At 39.7% G+C, this 19,799-nt stretch overlaps 2 protein-coding genes across 2 annotated transcripts in view; both read left to right on the top strand.

Moving 5' to 3' along the window:
- The first annotated feature begins 439 nt into the window (after positions 1 to 439).
- LOC119495389 (SLAM family member 9-like) lies at positions 440 to 2,155 on the top strand. Its single transcript, XM_037781785.1, has one exon. It carries the CDS (start codon positions 571 to 573, stop codon positions 1,441 to 1,443), a length of 873 nt encoding a protein of 290 aa, XP_037637713.1. The 5' UTR covers positions 440 to 570; the 3' UTR covers positions 1,444 to 2,155.
- Positions 2,156 to 5,659: 3,504 nt separating this feature from the next.
- The window catches only part of LOC119495397 (SLAM family member 9-like), a 21,530-nt gene continuing 7,390 nt past the window's right edge, over positions 5,660 to 19,799 (top strand). The window contains exons 1-2 of the mRNA XM_037781798.1: positions 5,660 to 6,928; positions 12,657 to 13,151. Of these exons, the coding sequence (XP_037637726.1) occupies positions 6,700 to 6,928; positions 12,657 to 13,151 (724 nt within the window). The 5' untranslated portion in view covers positions 5,660 to 6,699. The remainder of the gene's footprint in view (positions 6,929 to 12,656; positions 13,152 to 19,799) is intronic.

The following is a 19,799-nucleotide window of genomic DNA, read 5'->3' as shown; positions in this document are numbered from 1 at the left end:
TAGACTCTTTAATATTTTCTTTATTGCGCTTGTCTCCTCCAACAACCACTGAATAATGCTCAGCAATCAAGAGCAACTGCTCTTTTGTGCAGGTATCTGAGTGTGATGTGTTGTGAGTGAAAACTAAAGAAAAGCCAAACAAAGTCAGCCCGGCAGGTTCTGGCAGGGATGAGTCCAGGTGAAGGAGAGAGAGAGACCAGAGCAACGCTTGATTGGGGCTTTTATGCTCAGGGCGCACCAGCATCAGGTGCTCTGCATCACGCATCTTCTCCCTTGATACCTTCAAGGACACAGTGAAGGAATACATAGCAAATCCACACTGACATCTCAGTAGTGAGGCTGTCACACTATACCACCCCCCCGGAGATATGACGCGTTGATGGCGCGTGACCCAGCCTCCTTTTAACAGAACTTCATGGTGACTTCTGCTTTCGTTTTCTCAACAGCCAGCAGAAGGCAGGAAGGAAGGATGTGAACGCACTGCTGAAGGGCGGCGAGTTAAACAAGAACCGTCGTTTCTTACTGACTATTAAGATTGATATCCTCCCCGTGGTGTATTGATCCGTGGACATGATGGGGAAACTGACCGGGTTGTGTGTGCTGCTGTTGGTGCTGAACGTCGCTGTAACCGAGGATACTGTAACTATGGTCTACTTCACGGATGGTGGAGATCTAACGTTAAAAGTGAGGCCTGCTTTTCCGGATCACATCAACAACATCGTGTGGTTATTCAACGATAATCTGCTGGCTGAGTGGGTGGAAGATAAGAGTTATTACCTCAGACTTAAAGGACGAGCAAACCTCACCACAGAGACTGGACAGCTGATCATCAACAAGATGAGCAAAGAGGACGAGGGTGTGTATTCAGTGGAGATCAACGACAGAGTCCAGAGTGAGAGCTATCGAGCTAAATTGATCAAGAAGGTCCAGAAGCCCAAAGTAGTGCTGAGGACATTGACTTGTGAACCTTATTCTGATAGTTGTAGGTTCTCCTGTGACTCAAACACCACCGAGGCTGAACCCATCACCTACAGCTGGAAGAAGGGAGATGGAGAGTGGGAGGTGTCTGGGAAGGACATCACCATCACCAACAAGCATGACTCAGGTGGGAAGACCTTCACCTGCAGGATGGAGAACCCAGTCAGCCGGGAAGAAAGTGACCCGCTCTACAAAAAGCTTATTTCATACCACACTGTTGTTGCCATCAATGTTCTGATTGTGGCTGGCGCTGTGGCTCTGGCTCTGATTCTGTATGGTTTGATTGTGGCATGGGAAAAGAAGATATTCCCCTTCAAGAATCGAAGAACCAACATCACTGATCCTGCACGTGGAAATGGACAGCCAACTTCTCCTCCTAGTGACAGTTCACCTAATCCAGCTGAGACCATACCACTTCAGGATAACCCACAAGACACAAAGTCAGACGCCAAAGAAACTGCATGAAGTTGAGGAGCTCAAATAGTCCTCAGACTTCTATTTCTGCATACATGACATGTACAAACATGTAATTTTTTTGTGTGTTTTTTAGCAGTCAGCTGTGTGCATCATTGACTGTTACCTGCAGCAGAGGGATTTTCATAACAACAAAGTTGTTTTTTAGAACAAATTAATTGTATTTTTTATTTTTTATTTTATTTTAAACAGCCACCTGTGTGTTTATATATGTATGTATGTATGTATGTATGTGGGTGTTTCTGCAACTAAAATCACTTTTGACTCTCCTAAATAAAAAAAAACAAAACAATCTCTATGGATTTTAACCATCAGAGAAAACTAAACTTATATTAACAGATATATGATATTCTCAGTGAGTCTTTGCAGTGTGCCTGAGGATGTAAATAAGTCAATCAGACATATTGATAATGTGAGTGAAGCAGCTTTGAATATATCTGATAAGAAACCATACCAAAGAAAAGGCTGATTTAATCACCAGAAGTGAATGTAATTAAATTACCAACATTTCAGCATTTTCTGACCAGTTTCCAAAAAGTCTACATGTAAAGACGTACACACAATTGCATTTAGTCGTTAAGATTTTAATCTGTAAAATGTTTATTTTTTATGTTTTGTATCACTTTGTTCTTATACTAAATGTCCTTACCGCAACATTTCAATAACATTCATATATATAAATAAATAAATATTTTTAAATTCATTTTCATCAAGCTTTGTGCATTATTGTAAATATTGATATAAAGATATTTTCTAAAAATAACAACCTGAACAATTTAGACAGTAACCATAGATGTCAATCTTCATACTTCCAAGAGTCAAAGTCGAAGGTGACGCCTTCAACTGTCTCTTGTTTTATACAACCAGCAGTCAAAAACTAAAACATATTCAATTTACAGTGATAGAAAAGTAGTAAAATCTCCACATTTGTGAAGTGGCAGCCAGATCATTTGGGAATTTTTGCTTGATAAATTACTTTTGACAATCAATTATCAAAATTGACGTTATTATTTAAAGGGTTATTAAACTCTCCATAAATGATAATGCAGTCCAAAAAAAAGATGTGTGAAGTGATGTTGGTGGTACTACACTGTATAATACTGAAGTTAATGAATATTTTTCTCTTTTCGGCGTTGCACTTTGTAGACGGTCCCTGACCTCTGGTCTCTCAGCCAGCTGCACATAGAGACCAACATTATGTGTTATGTGTTGATTAAAATGAGGTTGTAGCTCGTTGTCTACCTCACTACGGTTAGAAAGAGCCGTTGTTTGTGTTTTAACAACGTTTTGGTTATGAGTTATTGATCCAGGAAGTTTGAATCTGTCAATATCTTTCCAACTTTACCGAAGTACATCATCTAGGGGTCTCTGTAGATCAGCAATGTGTGGACGGTCAGGAATGATTGGATGAAGTGCTCTAGGAAGTAACTCGAGGGAACGAGATACTAAAAACTTTCTTCTAGGGGTTTAGGGGGGCTCCGTAGGAACTAAACCAAAAAAGGAGAAACTACACTATGTAGCCAAAGGTATGTGGACACACTTTAGTGTACATTTGATCTGGGACTGTTTTTATGTTAAACATTTCTATTTGTTGTTTTATTATTTACAAAAGGTATAGCACAACGGCAAAACTATAAAGGAACTAATTTACATATTTGGAACTATATTATCCTAGACCAGGGGTCAGCAACCTGCAGCTCTGGAGCCACATGAGGCTCTTCAGCTCCTCTCCAGTGGCTCCCTGTGGATTTATAAACATGGAAATGAATAACTGTTTTTTGTTTATATTTTCATTATTATTTATCATTGTTGAAGGTCTATGGTACGACGGAGTATTAGGGCCACATTGAGGAAAAACAAAAATCTGAGATTTCAAGAATAAAGTCATAATATTACGAGAATAAAGTCATAATATTATAAAGTAGTAATTTTACGTGTTATTTAATTTTTTTCTCGTAAAGTTATGACTTTATTCTCTTAATATTATGACTTTTTTCTCGTAAAGCTATGACTTTATTCTTGTAATATTATGACTTTATTCTGTAAATCTCAGATGTTTTTCCCTCAATGTGACCCTAATACTCCGTAGTACATTGTCTCTTTGGCCCTCACTGCATTAGACTTATATACTATAAACTTATACTATTAACTGTGTTACCTTCATCACAATGATCAAATGTTTTGCGGCTCCAGACAGATTTTTTGTTGTTGTTCGTTTTGCCTAAAATGGCTCTTTTGATAGTAAAGGTTGCTGACCCCTGCCCTTGACCTTTGGATAATGTGGTATACATGGAAGATTTGGCAACTTGCACATGGAATTACATTAAGTAATCACAAAGAAGGATAAATAAATAGATAAAAGAAATAACAATAATAATAGTAATAATAAATAAATCGTAAAAAATAAATAAATATATGTATATATATATATATATATATACATACATACACCCACATATGCATATGTATATATATATATATATACAGGTATATATATATACCTATATATATAGGTATATATATGTGTACATAAATGCACACACATACATTTAAAATAATAATAAAACCATAATACATACACCGAAACATGCAAAAATAAAATAAATAAATAAAAACATAAGGGTTGTTGCTCATCTTTCACTGAGAATCAACTCATCAGTTTTGATCTTTTGCTATGATTTGCTCGAATGAATGAAAAATTTGAATCTGTTGTGAACGACAAACTAATTGTTCAGAGATTTGAGCTCATTGTTTTGAAAAAAATAATTCTCATTTGAGAATTGAGCCAAAGCGAATGAGAAAAACTGTAAAAGAACACATGATGTTCTATTGAAATGATGATGAATTTGGTTTTCTAACAGTTGAACACCCTGTTATTGCTGCTTTTTACCTACTCCCCAAAGTGCACAAGGGGCCTAAAGATAACCCTCCTGGCCGTTCTATTATATCAGGTAATGGTACTCTCACAGAACCCACTTCTAAATATATTGATTCCTTTATTAAACCTTTGGTAAGAAAACTACCATCCTTTATTGAGCACACCACTGATGTATTGAATAGGATTGCCACTTTGACTGATATCTGGTCCCATTTCCTTGTCACCAAGGATTTAGAAAGTTGATATACAAATATTGACCACCAGGAGGGGCTACTTGCTTTAACCTTTCAGACAGAGGGAACTCCACACACTCCTCTGATTTCCTACTGAAATTGACAGACTGGGTCATTCACAATAATGTTTTTTTGTTCATGAATGAAATATATATTTAAAAGATGGTGGTACACTATGGGCTCCTGTTTTTCTCCAAATTATGCATGTGTTTTTGGGGGGTTTGTGGGAAAAAGGAATATGTTTTGAATCAATGGAAATTTGGACCTTGTGGTCAGATTATTTTCCAGGCAGTTGTTTTCAAGTTTCAAGATTGAACCTTGAACCTCATGTTAACGCAACTTGTGATTTTTAGGTTGTAGCGGGCTCAATTTTAAAGCTAGAGTGAAGATACTAGTATCATATGAAACTAGAAAACCTACAATCTATTGGTGCCAACCATGTCATATAACATGTTGCGAAGGAGGATAAATAACGCTTCAAACTTACGCTGAATTTTGGTGAGGAAAAATGGCATGGCCATTTTCAAAGGGGTCCCTTGACCTTTGACCTCAAGATATGTGAATGAAAATTGGTTTTGGCTTTTTTAATAAATTAGCCACAACAATAAAGGCTTTTTACTGTTATTAAGATATTATTAAGATACTGGCATCATATGAAACGAGAAAACATGCCATGTCACACTAGCTTGTCGGGAAGGACGCTAAATAAAGCTCCATACTAAATTTTGGCGAGGAAAAGCTGGCATGCCCTCTCCCATGTTGATGTTAAATACTTGACAAATCTGCCTTTAAGGTACATTTTGAACAGATCAAAAAATGTGTGATTAATTTGCATCCCAATTGTCTGTGAATTATTGTGAAAGAACAGTCACAGAGTCCCGTCCTCCCCGTAGTCCCAATATGAACATAGAATAATAAAACATGCAAACTGAGAATCCCCTTCTACCTAAAAATATCCTTGTAATTCAAAACGCCAAAAACTTGGTGTATCTCTTCTGGCACTTAGCGGCCACCGTCATGTAGTGACGTCACACAGATCATCCAATCAGCAAGCGATAGTCTTGGTCACCTGACCAGAAACTGAAAATCAAAACAATGTGACTAACTGAGTGGTGAGGTATTGTTTGGCATTAAAGCCCTCTTTTCCCTCAGAAAGCTCATGAACGCAGATGTTGTTTCTCCTGCTGCGATCTTCAAGGTCCGCTAACTTTACTTCTACTGCCGTTAGTGATTTTGACAGTCATTTCGATGTGCGCTGTACCTTTTCTGTGCATGGTTGCATGGTCTGCCTGTAGTACACTGGTTTCTTCCCTGAGTGACAACATGTCTGACTGTAGGGCATCAACACGTTGCTCAAGGCAAGTAAGTCTCTCCTTGGAGATGAACTCAGCCTTGGAAAAAGGTTTCTCCAGTGCAGCTTCTATCAGGTTGCTGCGTGTTTGTTTTGCTTCCCTGCGGCATGAGCTAACAAAGTTTCACTTCAGAAAGGTTTTGTAGAGCTGTTGCAACTTTAAACCACTGATCCGGTTTTGAGAATCACCAACAATTACTCCGATTGCATTGGAAGGAGTCAGGGGGGTAAGGGGAGATCTGGACACAGCTACAGCTCAGCAGCCACCTTTGAGCAATCAAGAGCAACTGCTCTTTTATGCAGGTATCTGAGTGTGATGTGTTGTGAGTGAAAACTAAAGAAAAGACAAACAAAGTCAGCCCGGCAGGTTCTGGCAGGGATGAGTCCAGGTGAAGGAGAGAGAGAGACCAGAGCAACGCTTGATTGGGGCTTTTATGCTCAGGGCGCACCAGCATCAGGTGCTCTGCATCACGCATCTTCTCCCTTGATACCTTCAAGGACACAGTGAAGGAATAAATGGCAGATCCACACTGGCATCTCAGTAGTGAGGCTGTCACACTATACCACCCGGAGATATGACGCGTTGATGGCGCGTGACCCAGCCTCCTTCCCATGAACTTTGGTCCTACAGTCTGTCAAAGTGACTTCTGCTTTTGTTTCCTCAACAGCCAGCAGAAGGAAGGGTGTGAACGCACTGCTTAAGGATGTGGGGCGAAAATAGAACCGTCTGTTTCTTACTGACTATGAAGCTCGATATCTTTCCAGTGGTGTATTGATCCGTGGACATGATGGGGAAACTGACCGGGTTGTGTGTGCTGTTGTTGGTGCTGAACGTCGCTGTAACCGAGGATACCGTAACTATGGTCTACTTCACTGATGGCGGAGATCTAACGTTAAAAGTGAGGCCTACTTTTCCGGGACACATCAACGACATCCTGTGGAAGTTCAACGGTAATCTGCTGGCCAAGTGGGTGGAAGATTATTTTCCTCTGGGTTATTACCCCAGAATTAAAGGCCGAGCAACCCTCACCATAGAGACTGGACAGCTGATCATCAACAAGATGAATATATCCGACGAGGGTGTGTATTCAGTCCTGATCAACAAGGGAGCCAAGAGTGAGAGCTATCAAGCTACACTCATCAGGAAGGTCCAGAAGCCCAAAGTAGTGGTGAGAAAATTGATTTGTAAAGCTGAGTCTGATAGTTGTAGGTTCTCCTGTGATGCAAACACCATTGGGGCTGAACCCATCACCTACAGCTGGAAGAAGGGAGATGGAGAGTGGAAGGTGTTGGAGAAGGACATCACCATCAGAGAGTATGACTCCGGTGCGAATGACTTCACCTGCAGGATGGAGAACCTAGTCAGCCGGGAAGAAAGTGACCCAGAACCCAACCCGCTCTACAAGGAGCCCAGCGTCGTTGGTCGTGCAGTTGGGGGACTTTTTGGTGCTTTGGGAATTTTGGTTGTGGTTGGTTTGGTTGTGGCATGTAAAAAGAAGATATGCCCCTTCAAGAATCGAGACACCAACATCACTGATCCTGCACATGAAAATGGAGATGTACAGCTTTCTGCTCATCCTAGTGACAGTGCAATATATGAGAACGTTACACATACCACTTCAAGATAACCCCTAAGACACAAAGTCAGACGCCAAAGAAACTGCATGAAGTTTAGTAGCTCAAAAGGTCCTCAGACTTCTATTTCTGCATACATGACATGTACAAACATGTACATTTTTGTGTATTTTTTAGCAGTGAGCTGTGTGCATCATCGACTGTTACCTGCAGCAGAGGGATTTTCATGACAACAAAGTTGTTTTTTAGAACAGCATGAAAACATGATTATATTTTGTTATTTATTTATTTATTTATTTTTTAAACAGCCACCTGTGTGTTTATATATGTATGTATGTATGTGGGTGTTTCTGCAACTAAAATCCCTTTTGACTCTCCTAAATTAAAAAAAAAAAACAATCTCTATGGATTTTAACCATCAGAGAAAACTAAACTTATATTAACAGATATATGATATTCTCAGTGAGTCTTTGCAGTGTGCCTGAGGATGTAAATAAGTCAATCAGACATATTGATGATGCGAGTGAAGCAGCTTTGAATATATCTGATAAGAAACCATACCAAAGAAAAGGCTGATTTAATCACCAGAAGTGAATGTAATTAAATTACCAACATTTCAGCATCTTCTGACCAGTTTCCAAAAAGGTCTACATATAAAGACGTACACACAATTGTATTTAGTCGTTAAGATTTTAATCTGTAACATGTTTATTTTTTATGTTTTGTATCACTTTGTTCTTATACTAAATGTCCTTACCGCAACATTTCAATAACATTCGTATATATAAATAAATACATATTTTTGAATTCATTTTCATCAAGCTTTGTGCATTATTGTAAATATTGATATAAAGATATTTTCTAAAAATAACAACCTGAACAATTTAGACAGTAACCATAGATGTCAATCTTCATACTTCCAAGAGTCAAAGTCGAAGGTGACGCCTTCAACTGTCTCTTGTTTTATACAACCAGCAGTCAAAAACTAAAACATATTCAATTTACAGTGATAGAAAAGTAGTAAAATCTCCACATTTGTGAAGTTGCAGCCAATTTTGTAATTTTTGCTTGATAAATTACTTCTAACAATCAATCAATTATCAAAATTGACGTTATTATTAAAAGGGTTATTAAACTCTCCATAAATGATAATGCAGTCCAAAAAAAAGTCCCTAATACTCCGTAGTACATTGTCTCTTTGGCCCTCACTGCATTAGACTTATATACTATAAACTTAGACTATAAACTGTGTTACCTTCATCACAATGATCAAATGTTTTGCGGCTCCAGACAGATTTTTGTTGTTGTTTTTTTGCCTTAAATGGCTCTTTTGATAGTAAAGGTTGGTGACCCCTGTCCTAGACCTTTGGGTAATGTGGTACACATGGAAGATTTGGCAACTTGCACATGTAATTACATTAAGTGATCACAAATCACCACATCACATATCACCATGAAACTTCCCCAGTTGATTTCTTACATTAAGAGATTTTTTTTCTATTGCAAGTTTTCTGAAATGTTATCTTTAAATATGCAAATGAGGCATTATATAATGCTGACTTTTGGTAAATTAGGAGAAATCTACAGCGTTACATTATACTGTAAACATCTCACTGTGTCCCACCTGTATTTTACATCATACTTGAATGTCTGTTTACAAGTTACCAATAGTCTTATAGTGCCCCCTACTGGCACTTATAGGAACCTGCCACTGCAGACTGAGCCCAACTTTACAGTAGAAGTAGCCTGTATCAGGTGGTGTAATCAACAGGCACTCAGATCTTTATTAGTTTGGTTTATATGTTGTATTATTAATCTGCAAAGTAACCAAAGGTATCAAATGTAGTGCAGTAAACAGTATTTCCTTCTAATATGTAACAAGTGGAATAGAAGTACACTAGAGTAAGTGTATTTTCTACCACCAGTCGTCATTTCTCTGTATCTGAAGATAGATCATAGTGATAAAATACCCCCCGGTAGAACGGCATCCATATAACCGTTCACTCATTCAAAGCATTTATGGTGAATAATAATATGCCATACTGGTAAATGTTCTGATGTGTGACCGTGTTACAGGCTAACTAATAATAATAAAAATAGGCCCTTGCTAACCCTTTCACTTCCAAATCCTACAGTATTTATCTAACAAAGAGCACTTAGCCTGGAATGAACTTTCTAATAATAAAGACATCAGTATTCGTCCAGTGGATAAGGGTGGCGCTGTAGTTGTATTATCCAAAGAAAAATACATTGAACAGCAAAACCTGTGTTGGACTTACAGTAAGCTGCTCAGCTTTGGCTCATTTCTCAAAACAGTCTTAACTTTCTCTAAACTGAAAGTGCAGCCTTCACAACTGCTTCATGGGACATTACAACTCTATTGCATGTCTGCAAAAGGTAGTAACTCACCCAAAACACTTCATTCATGCTCCTAAACCTTGTTATTGTTTCAGTAAATTGGCCACCAAAATGAAAAGTAATTTTGTCATCGTGTGAGCCGTCCTGGTCAAAATGTGTAGATGATTTTTCCCATGACAGTCAACCCTGGAAAAGTTTTTTATATACAAATCTCTGTTTTGTTCTACTTTTTATTGACACTGACTGCTTATACTGTACGATACAAGAATGTCAGTTTTGTCTAGTTGAATGTGTAGACAGTAGGTCAAATACAAATAATATAAATGTATATAAATGTAAGAGTTACACAGAAAAAGGATATGCACATTTGTATGTATACAGTCAATTTATTTGTGCAGCAATGTGTTGAACAGAAATGTTGCCACAAATTCACACCCATGCCAAAAAACAACAACAACAACAACAACAACAACAACAACCCTGCAACAATGAAAAAAACTGCAGTAGTTCAGTTCAAAAACAACAAACTGTACCTCCTCGTCATAGATATTTATGGAATATACATGCATGTCTGACAGATTTTGATAATTGAATGGATCATTTTGCATGTGACGGCTCAAACGATGAAAGATTGTTTAGAAGTTGATAAGAAGACGACAATTTCACTGAGAAACAACTCATCAGTTTTGATCCATGTGCAAGTGGTTATTGTACTGACTCTTTTGTACTTTACCTGCAGTTTGCTTGAATGAATGAAACATTTGAATCTGTTATCAACGACAAACTAATTGTTTAGAGATTTGAGCTCATTGTTTTGAAAAAAATAATTCTCATTTGAGAATTGAGCCAAAGCGAATGAGAAAAACTGTATAAGAACACATGATGTTCTATTGAAATGATGATGAATTTGGTTTTCTGACGGTTGAACACCCTGTTATTGCTGCTTTTTACCTACTCCCCAAAGTGCACAAGGGGCCTAAAGATAACCCTCCTGGCCGTTCTATTATATCAGGTAATGGTACTCTCACAGAACCCACTTCTAAATATATTGATTCCTTTATTAAACCTTTGGTAAGAAAACTACCATCCTTTATTGAGCACACCACTGATGTGTGACTCCGGTCCCATTTCCTTGTCTAGGGGGTCTAGGGGTTTAGGGGTCTAGGGGACTAGGGGGTGTAGGGGTCTAGGGGGTCTAGGGGTCTAGGCGGTCTAGGCGGTCTAGGGGGTCTAGGGGTCTAGGGGACTAGGGGGTCTAGGGGTCTAGGGGACTAGGGGGTCTAGGGGTCTAGGGGGTCTAGGGGTCTAGGCGGTCTAGGGGGTCTAGGGGTTTAGGGGACTAGGGGGTATAGGGGTCTAGGCGGTCTAGGCGGTCTAGAGGTCTAGGGGACTAGGAGGTCTAGGGGTCTAGGCGGTCTAGGGGGTCTAGGGGTCAAGGGGACTAGGGGGTTTAGGGGTCTAGGCGGTCTAGGCGGTCTAGGGGGTCTAGGGGGCCTAGGGGGTCTAGGGGTCTAGGGGATCTAGGGGGTCTAGGGTTCTAGGGGATATAGGGGGTCTAGGGGGTAGGGGGTCTAAGGGTCTAGGGGATATACGGGTCTAGGGGTCTAGGGGGTCTAGGGGTCTAGGGGATCTAGGGGTCTAGGGGTCTAGGGGGTAGAGGGTATAGGGGTATAGGGGTCTAGGGGATCTAGGGGTCTAGGGGTCTAGGGGATTTAGGGGTCTAGGGGTCTAGGGGGTAGGGGGTCTAGGGGGTCTAGGGGTCTACGGGTCTAGGGGTTCTAAGGGTCTAGGGGTCTAGGGGTCTATGGGGTCTAGGGGTCTAGGGAGGTCTATGGTCTAGGGGGTCTCCTTACTGACGGATTCTCTCTACTTCGATTTGCTTTTTAACTTCCAATTCATGTTTCATTTTGTCATGTTCAAGCTGCAACATCAGAATCTCCTTCTGTTGCTCAAAAGTTAGTCCCTGAGTCTGAAAGGACACAGCAGTAGGACTTGGAGGAGACTTCTCTTCATCTCCGGGCATAATTCCTATTTTGATTAATTTAGATTTTATAGACTCTTTAATATTTTCTTTATTGCGCTTGTCTCCTCCAACAACCACTGAATAATGCTCAGCAATCAAGAGCAACTGCTCTTTTGTGCAGGTATCTGAGTGTGATGTGTTGTGAGTGAAAACTAAAGAAAAGCCAAACAAAGTCAGCCCGGCAGGTTCTGGCAGGGATGAGTCCAGGTGAAGGAGAGAGAGAGACCAGAGCAACGCTTGATTGGGGCTCTTATGCTCAGGGCGCACCAGCATCAGGTGCTCTGCATCAGGCATCTTCTCCCTTGATACCTTCAAGGACACAGGGGAAGAATAAATGGCAAATCCACACTGACATCTCAGTAGTGAGGCTGTCACACTATACCACCCCCCCGGAGATATGACGCGTTGATGACGCGTGACCCAGCCTCCTTTCTATGGACCTTGGACTTTGTTACCGCTTCCTCAACAGCCAGAGCAGAAGTAAGGAAGGGCAGCGAGCTAAAAACGAGTCGTTTTTGCTGACTATTAAGATTGATATTCTCCCCGTAGTGTATTGATCCGTGGACATGATGGGGAAACTGACCGGGTTGTGTGTGCTGTTGTCGGTGCTGAACGTCGCTGTAACCGAGGATACTGTAACTACGGTGTACTTCACGGATGGTGGAGATCTAACGTTAAAAGTGAGGCCTCCTCTTCCGGATCACATCAACTACATCGTGTGGTTATTCAACGATAATCTGCTGGCTGAGTGGGTGGAAGATGAGAGTTTATACCTCAGACTTAAAGGACGAGCAAACCTCACCACAGAGACTGGACAGCTGATCATCAACAAGATGAGCAAAGAGGACGAGGGTGTGTATTCAGTGGAGATCAACGACAGAGTCCAGAGTGAGAGATATCGAGCTAAATTGATCAAGAAGATCCAGAAGCCCAAAGTAGTGGTGAGAATATGTACTGAAGGATTTAGGTATGCGAGTTGTAAGTTCTCCTGTGACTCAAACATAACTGAGGCTGAACCCATCACCTACAGCTGGAAGAAGGGAGATGGAGAGTGGAAGGTGTCTGGGAAGGACATCAACATCACCAGAAAGTATGACACAGGTGTGAAGACCTTCACCTGCAGGATGGAGAACCCAGTCAGCCGGGAAGAAAGTGACCCGCTCTACAAGGAGCTTAAGCCAGACTACAGTGCTGCAATTGGGGGAGTTTTAGGTGTTTTGCTCGTCTTAACTGTGGTTGCGCCTGTGGTTGGTTTGGTTGTGGCATGGATAAGGAAGACAGGCCCCTTCGACCCAATACGATAACCCACTGATCCTGCATATGGAAAAGGAGATGTACAGCCTTCTGCTCATCCTAGTGACAGTGCAATATATGAGAACATACCACTTCAGGATAACCCTCAAGACACAAAGTCAGACGCCAAAGAAACTGCATGAAGTTGAGGAGCTCAAAAGGTCCTCAGACTTCTATTTCTGCATACATGACATGTACAAACATGTTCATTTTTGTGTATTTTTTAGCAGTCAGCTGTGTGCATCATTGACTGTTACTTGCAGCAGAGGGATTTTCATGACAACAAAGTTGTTTTTTAGAACAGCATGAAAACATTATTGTATTTTTTTTTTTTTTCTAAACAGCCACCTGTGTGTTTATATATGTATTTATGTATGTATGTATGTGGGTGTTTCTGCAACTAAAATCACTTTTGACCCTCCTAAATAAAAAAAAAACAATCTCTATGAATGTTAACCATCAGAGAAAACTAAACTTATATTAACAGATATATGATATTCTCAGTGAGTCTTTGCAGTGTGCCTGAGGATGTAAATAAGTCAATCAGACATATTGATAATGTGAGTGAAGCAGCTTTGAATATATCTGATAAGAAACCATACCAAAGAAAAGGCTGATTTAATCACCAGAAGTGAATGTAATTAAATTACTAACATTTCAGCATCTTCTGACCAGTTTCCAAAAAGGTCTACATATAAAGACGTACACACAATTGTATTTAGTCGTTAAGATTTTAATCTGTAACATGTTTATTTTTTATGTTTTGTATCACTTTGTTCTTATACTAAATGTCCTTACCGCAACATTTCAATAACATTCATATATATAAATAAATACATATTTTTAATTCATTTTCATCAAGCTTTGTGCATTATTGTAAATATTGATATAAAAATATTGTCTAAAAATAAAAACCTGAACAATTTAGACAGTAACCATAGATGTCAATCTTCATACTTCCAAGAGTCAAAGTCGAAGGTGACGCCTTCAACTGTCTCTTGTTTTATACAACAGCAGTCAAAAACTAAAACATATTCAATTTACAGTGATAGAAAAGTAGTAAAATCTCCACATTTGTGAAGTGGCAGCCAGATCATTTTTTAATTTTTGCTTGATAAATTACTTCTGACAATCAATCAATTATCAAAATTGATGTTATTATTAAAAGGGTTATTAAACTCTCCATAAATTAAAATGCAGTCCAAAAAAAGATGTGTGAAGTAATTTTGGTGGTACTACACTGTATAATACTGAAGTTAATGAATATTTTTCTCTTCTCGGCGTTGCACTTTGTAGACGGTCCCTGACCTCTGGTCTCTCAGCCAGCTGCACACAGGGACCAATATTATGTGTTATGTGTTGATTAAAATGAGGTTTTAGCTCGTTGTCTAACTCACTACGGTTAGAAAGAGCCGTTGTTTGTGTTTTAACAACGTTTTGGTTATGAGTTATTGATCCAGGAAGTTTGAATCTGTCAATATCTTTCCAACTTTACCGAAGTACATCATCTAGGGGGGCTCTGTACATCAGCAACGTGTGGACAGTCAGGAATGATTGGAAGAAGTGCTCTAGGAAGTAACTCGAGGGAACGAGATAATAAAAACTGTATCCTAGGGGTCTAGGGGGGCTCCATAGGAACTAAACCAAAAAAGGAGAACCTACACTATGTAGCCAAAGGTATGTGGACACACTTTAGTGTACATTTGATCTGGGATTGTTTTTATGTTAAACATTTATATTTGTTGTTTTATTATTTACAAAAGGTATAGCACAACGGCAAAACTATAAAGGAACTAATTTACATATTTGGAACTATATTATCGTAGACCAGGGGTCAGCAACCTGCAGCTCTGGAGCCACATGAGGCTCTTCAGCTCCTCTCCAGTGGCTCCCTGTGGATTTATAAACATGGAAATGAATAACTGTTTTGTTTACATTTTCATTATTATTTATCATTGTTGTAGGTCTATGGTACGACGCAGTATTAGGGCCACATTGAGGGAAAAAAAATTAGAGATTTCAAGAACAAAGTCATAATATTACAAAGTAGTAATTTTACGTGTTATTTAATTTTATTCTCCTAAAGTTATGACTTTATTCTGGATATCTCAGATGTTTTTCCCTCAATGTGGCCCTAATACTCCGTAGTACATTGTCTCTTTGTCCCTCACTGCATTAGACTTATATACTATATATTTAGACTATAAACTGTGTTACCTTCATCACAATGATCAAATGTTTTGCGGCTCCAGACAGATTTTTTGTTGTTGTTTGTTTTGCCTAAAATGGCTCTTTTGATAGTATAAGTTGTTGACCCCTGCCCTTGACCTTTGGATAATGTGGTACACATGGAAGATTTGGCAACTTGCACATGGAATTACATTAAGTAATCACAAAGAAGGAAAAATAAAGAAATAAATAGATAAAACAAATAACAATAATAATAGTAATAATAAATAAATCGTAAAAAAGAAATATATATATATATATATACATACATACACCCACATATGCATATATATATATATATATATATATGTACATACATGCACACACATACAATTAAAATAATAATAAAACCATAATACATACACCGAAACATGCAAAAATTAAATAAATAAATAAAAACATAAAGGGTTGTTGCTCATTTTGGCCTTCAAAGATATGTATTGTAAAGGTCTATACATTTTGCAATACACTACAGGTGAATAGGTTTTTTTAAACTAACATATCACCATGAAACTTCCCCAGTTGATTACTTACATTAAGAGATTGTTTTTGTATTGCAAGTTTTCTGAAATGTTATCTTTACATATGCAAATGAGGCATTATATAATGCTGACTTTTGGTGAATTTAGGAGAAATCTACAGCGTTAAATTATACTGTATACATCTCACTGTGTCCCACCTGTATTTTATATCATACTTGAATGTCTGTTTACAAGTTACCAATAGTCTTATAGTGCCCCCTACTGGCACTTATAGGAACCTGCCACTGCAGACTGAGCCCAACTTTACAGTAGAAGTAGCCTGTATCAGGTGGTGTAATCAACAGGCACTCAGATCTTTATTAGTTTGGTTTATATTTTGTATTATTAATCTGCAAAGTAACCAAAGGTATCAAAATTTAGTGCAGTAAAAAATTCCCTCTAAGATGTAACAAGTGGAATAGAAGTACTAAGTACAAGTACTTTAAAAATTTACTTAAGTACACTAGAGTAAGTGTATTTTCTACCACCGGTCGTCATTTCTCTGTATCTGAAGGTAGAACGGCATCCATATAACCGTTCACTCATTCAAAGCATTTATGGTGAATAATAATATGCCATACTGGTAAATGTTCTGATGTGTGACCGTGTTACAGGCTAACTAAAAATAATAAAAATAGGCCCTTGCTAACCCTTTCACTTCCAAATACTACAGTATTTATCTAACAAAGAGCACTTAGCCTTGAATGAACTTTCTAATAATAAAGACATCAGTATTCGTCCAGTGGATAAGGGTGGCGCTGTAGTTGTATTATCCAAAGAAAAATACATTGAACAGCAAAACCTGTGTTGGACTTACAGTAAGCTGCTCAGCTTTGGCTCATTTCTCAAAACAGTCTTAACTTTCTCTAAACTGAAAGTGCAGCCTTCACAACTGCTTCATGGGACATTACAACTCTATTGCATGTTTGCAAAAGATAGTAACTCACCCAAAACACTTCATTCATGCTCCTAAACCTTGTTATTGTTTCAGTAAATTAGCCACCAAAATGAAAAGTCATTTTGTCATCGTGTGAGCCGTCCTGGTCAAAATGTGTAGATGATTTTTCCCATGACAGTCAACCCTGGAAAAGTTTCTTTATTTACAAATCTCTGTTTTGTTCTACTTTTTATTGACACTGACTGCTTATACTGTACAATACAAGAAAGTCAGTTTTGTCTAGCTGGATGTGTATCGCACTGAGCTTTTCAGATTCCCATTTGAACAGTAGGTCAAATACAAATAATATAAATATATATAAATGTAAGAGTTACTCAGAAAAAGGATATGCACATTTGTATGTATACAGTAAATTTATTCATGTAGCAATGTGTTGAACAGAAATTTTGCCACAAAATGACATCCATGCCAAAAAACAACAACAACAACAACAACAACAACAACAACAACAACAACAACAACAACAACAACAACAACCCTGCAACAATGAACAAAAACTGCAGTAGTTCAGTTCAAAAACAACAAACTGTACCTCCTCGTCATAGATATTTATGGAATATACAAGCATGTCTGACAGATTTTGATAATTGAATGGATCGTTTTGCATGTGACGGCTCAAACGATGAAAGATTGTTTAGAAGTTGATAAGAAGACGACAATTTCACTGAGAAACAACTCATCAGTTTTGATCCATGTGCAAGTGGTTATTCTACTGACTCTTTTGTACTTTATGTGCAATTTGCTTGAATGAATGAAAAATTTGAATCTGTTGTGAACGACAAACTAATTGTTTAGAGATTTGAGCTCATTGTTTTGAAAAAAATAAAATAATTCTCATTTGAGAATTGAGCCAAAGCGAATGAGAAAAACTGTAAAAGAACACATGATGTTCTATTGAAATGATGATGGATTTGGTTTTCTAACGGTTGAACACCCTGTTATTGCTGCTTTTTACCTACTCCCCAAAGTGCACAAGGGGCCTAAAGATAACCCTCCTGGCCGTTCTGTTATATCAGGTAATGGTACTCTCACAGAACCGACTTCTAAATATATTGATTCCTTTATTAAACCTTTGGTAAGAAGACTACCATCCTTTATTGAGGACACCACTGATGTGTGACTCCGGTCCCATTTCCTTGTCTAGGGGGTATAGGGGTCTAGGGATCTAGGGGGTCTAGGGGTCTAGGGGGTCTAGGGGTCTAGAGAGGTCTAGGGGTCTAGGGGGTCTAGGGGTCTAGAGAGGTCTAGGGGTCTAGGACAGCCATTCTCAACCAGTGGGCCGCGGCCCACCGGTGGGCCTCAGAGCGCCATCTAGTGGGCCGCGGAGGCAGTGGTACTAGATTATTTTTTATTATTATTTAGCAAAGTGAACAGGTAAAACCTAAAGGAGGTAAGATGCCAGCTGCCGTAAAACCAAAGCCTATTGAAGGAGGCTGAGACACGGGCGGACACGGGTCTTGTATTGGGTATAACACATGCGCAGTGTAACTGGAGCTGCGGTCGTGCGTTGCGATCGGCTCAATTTCGGCGAGTGCAGAGCAGATATTACTGCGCATGTGCGGTACCCCGAAGACGCGATGATTAAGTGTGACCCAAACTCCTTCAATAGGCCTTGTGTAAAAACACCAGACATCATCAGGTAGAGACAAACGTGTTTGCCACTGTTAGTTAGCTAACGTTCTCGGATGCAGTGAGACAAAATGAATCGCTTTTTAAAGCGAAAAAGTGATGTGGGAGACAACCCTGCGCCAGTAAAAGCTCCAAAGCGTGTGGTGAATAAATATGACCCTGAATACATTACATTTGGATTGGTAATGGCAGGCAGTGATGCTGAGCCCAAGGCACCATGTGTTGAATGTGGTGAAATGTTGTCAAATGAGGCGCTAAAACCATCGAAGCTCCAGAGACACTTAAACACAAAGCACCCAGGATGCGTCGAGAAGCCAAACGAATATTTCCTAAGGAAAAGGGACGGGCTTCAGGCACAACAGAAAGTCATCACAACATTAACAACTCAGTCAAAAGCCACTTTGAAAGCTGGCTATATGGTTGCTGCTCGTATAGCTCGTAGCAAGAAACCCTTTACGATTGCAGAGGAGCTTATTTTGCCACACTGTGGATATGTGCCGAGAGTTACTGGGGGAAGCCGCTGCAACCAAAATGCAGTCAATACCCCTCTCCAGTGACACCGTGAGCAGAAGAACTACTGACATGAGTGATGACATCGAATGCCAACTTCTGGAAGGAATAAAGGCAAGCCCAAGTGTCTCACTGAGGGGAAGCAGAATATGTATTTTGGTCATTACAGCTGACAGTGGCATAACTCATCTCTACAGCCCAGTTTATTATCTGTTCTATAAACATGTTAGGTTTTTTACTCATTTATTTGGGAAGGTGGTCCTCGGAAATGTTTTGACAATCACAAGTGGGCCTTCAGTTGCAAAAGGTTGAGAACCCCTGGTCTAGGGGATATAGGGGTCTAGGGAGTAGGGGGTCTAGGGGTATTGGGGGTCTAGGGGATCTAGGGGGTCTAGGGGGTAAGGGGTCTAAGGGTATAGGGGGTCTAGGGGGTCTAAGGGTGCTAGGGGTCTAGGGGGTCTAGGGGTCTAGGGGATCTAGGGGGTCTAGGGGTCTAGGGGGGTCTAGGAGTCTAGGGGGTCTAGGGAGGTCTAGGGTCTAGGGGTCTAGGGGATCTAGGGGGTAGGGGGTCTAGGGGTATTGGGGATCTAGGGGTATAGGGGATATAGGGGGTCTTAGGGGTCTAGGGGTCTAAGGGTGCTAGGGGTCTAGGGGTCTAAGGGTGCTAGGGGGTCTAGGGGTATAGGGGGTCTAGGGGTCTAGGGAGGTCTAAGGGTGCTAGGGGTCTAGGGGGTCTAGGGGTCTAGGGGATCTAGGGGGTCTAGGGGTCTAGGGGGGTCTAGGGAGGTC

This window comes from Sebastes umbrosus, chromosome 10, assembly GCF_015220745.1.
Source record: "Sebastes umbrosus isolate fSebUmb1 chromosome 10, fSebUmb1.pri, whole genome shotgun sequence".
Taxonomy (NCBI): domain Eukaryota; kingdom Metazoa; phylum Chordata; class Actinopteri; order Perciformes; family Sebastidae; genus Sebastes; species Sebastes umbrosus.
Note: the sequence above shows the minus strand (reverse complement) of the source record. Positions and strands in the feature narration are given on the sequence as shown.

What these genes read in the sequence shown, in the direction of transcription:
- LOC119495389 (XM_037781785.1), top strand. Translation starts at nt 571, where the DNA reads ATGATGGGGAAACTGACCGGGTTGTGTGTGCTGCTGTTGGTGCTGAAC.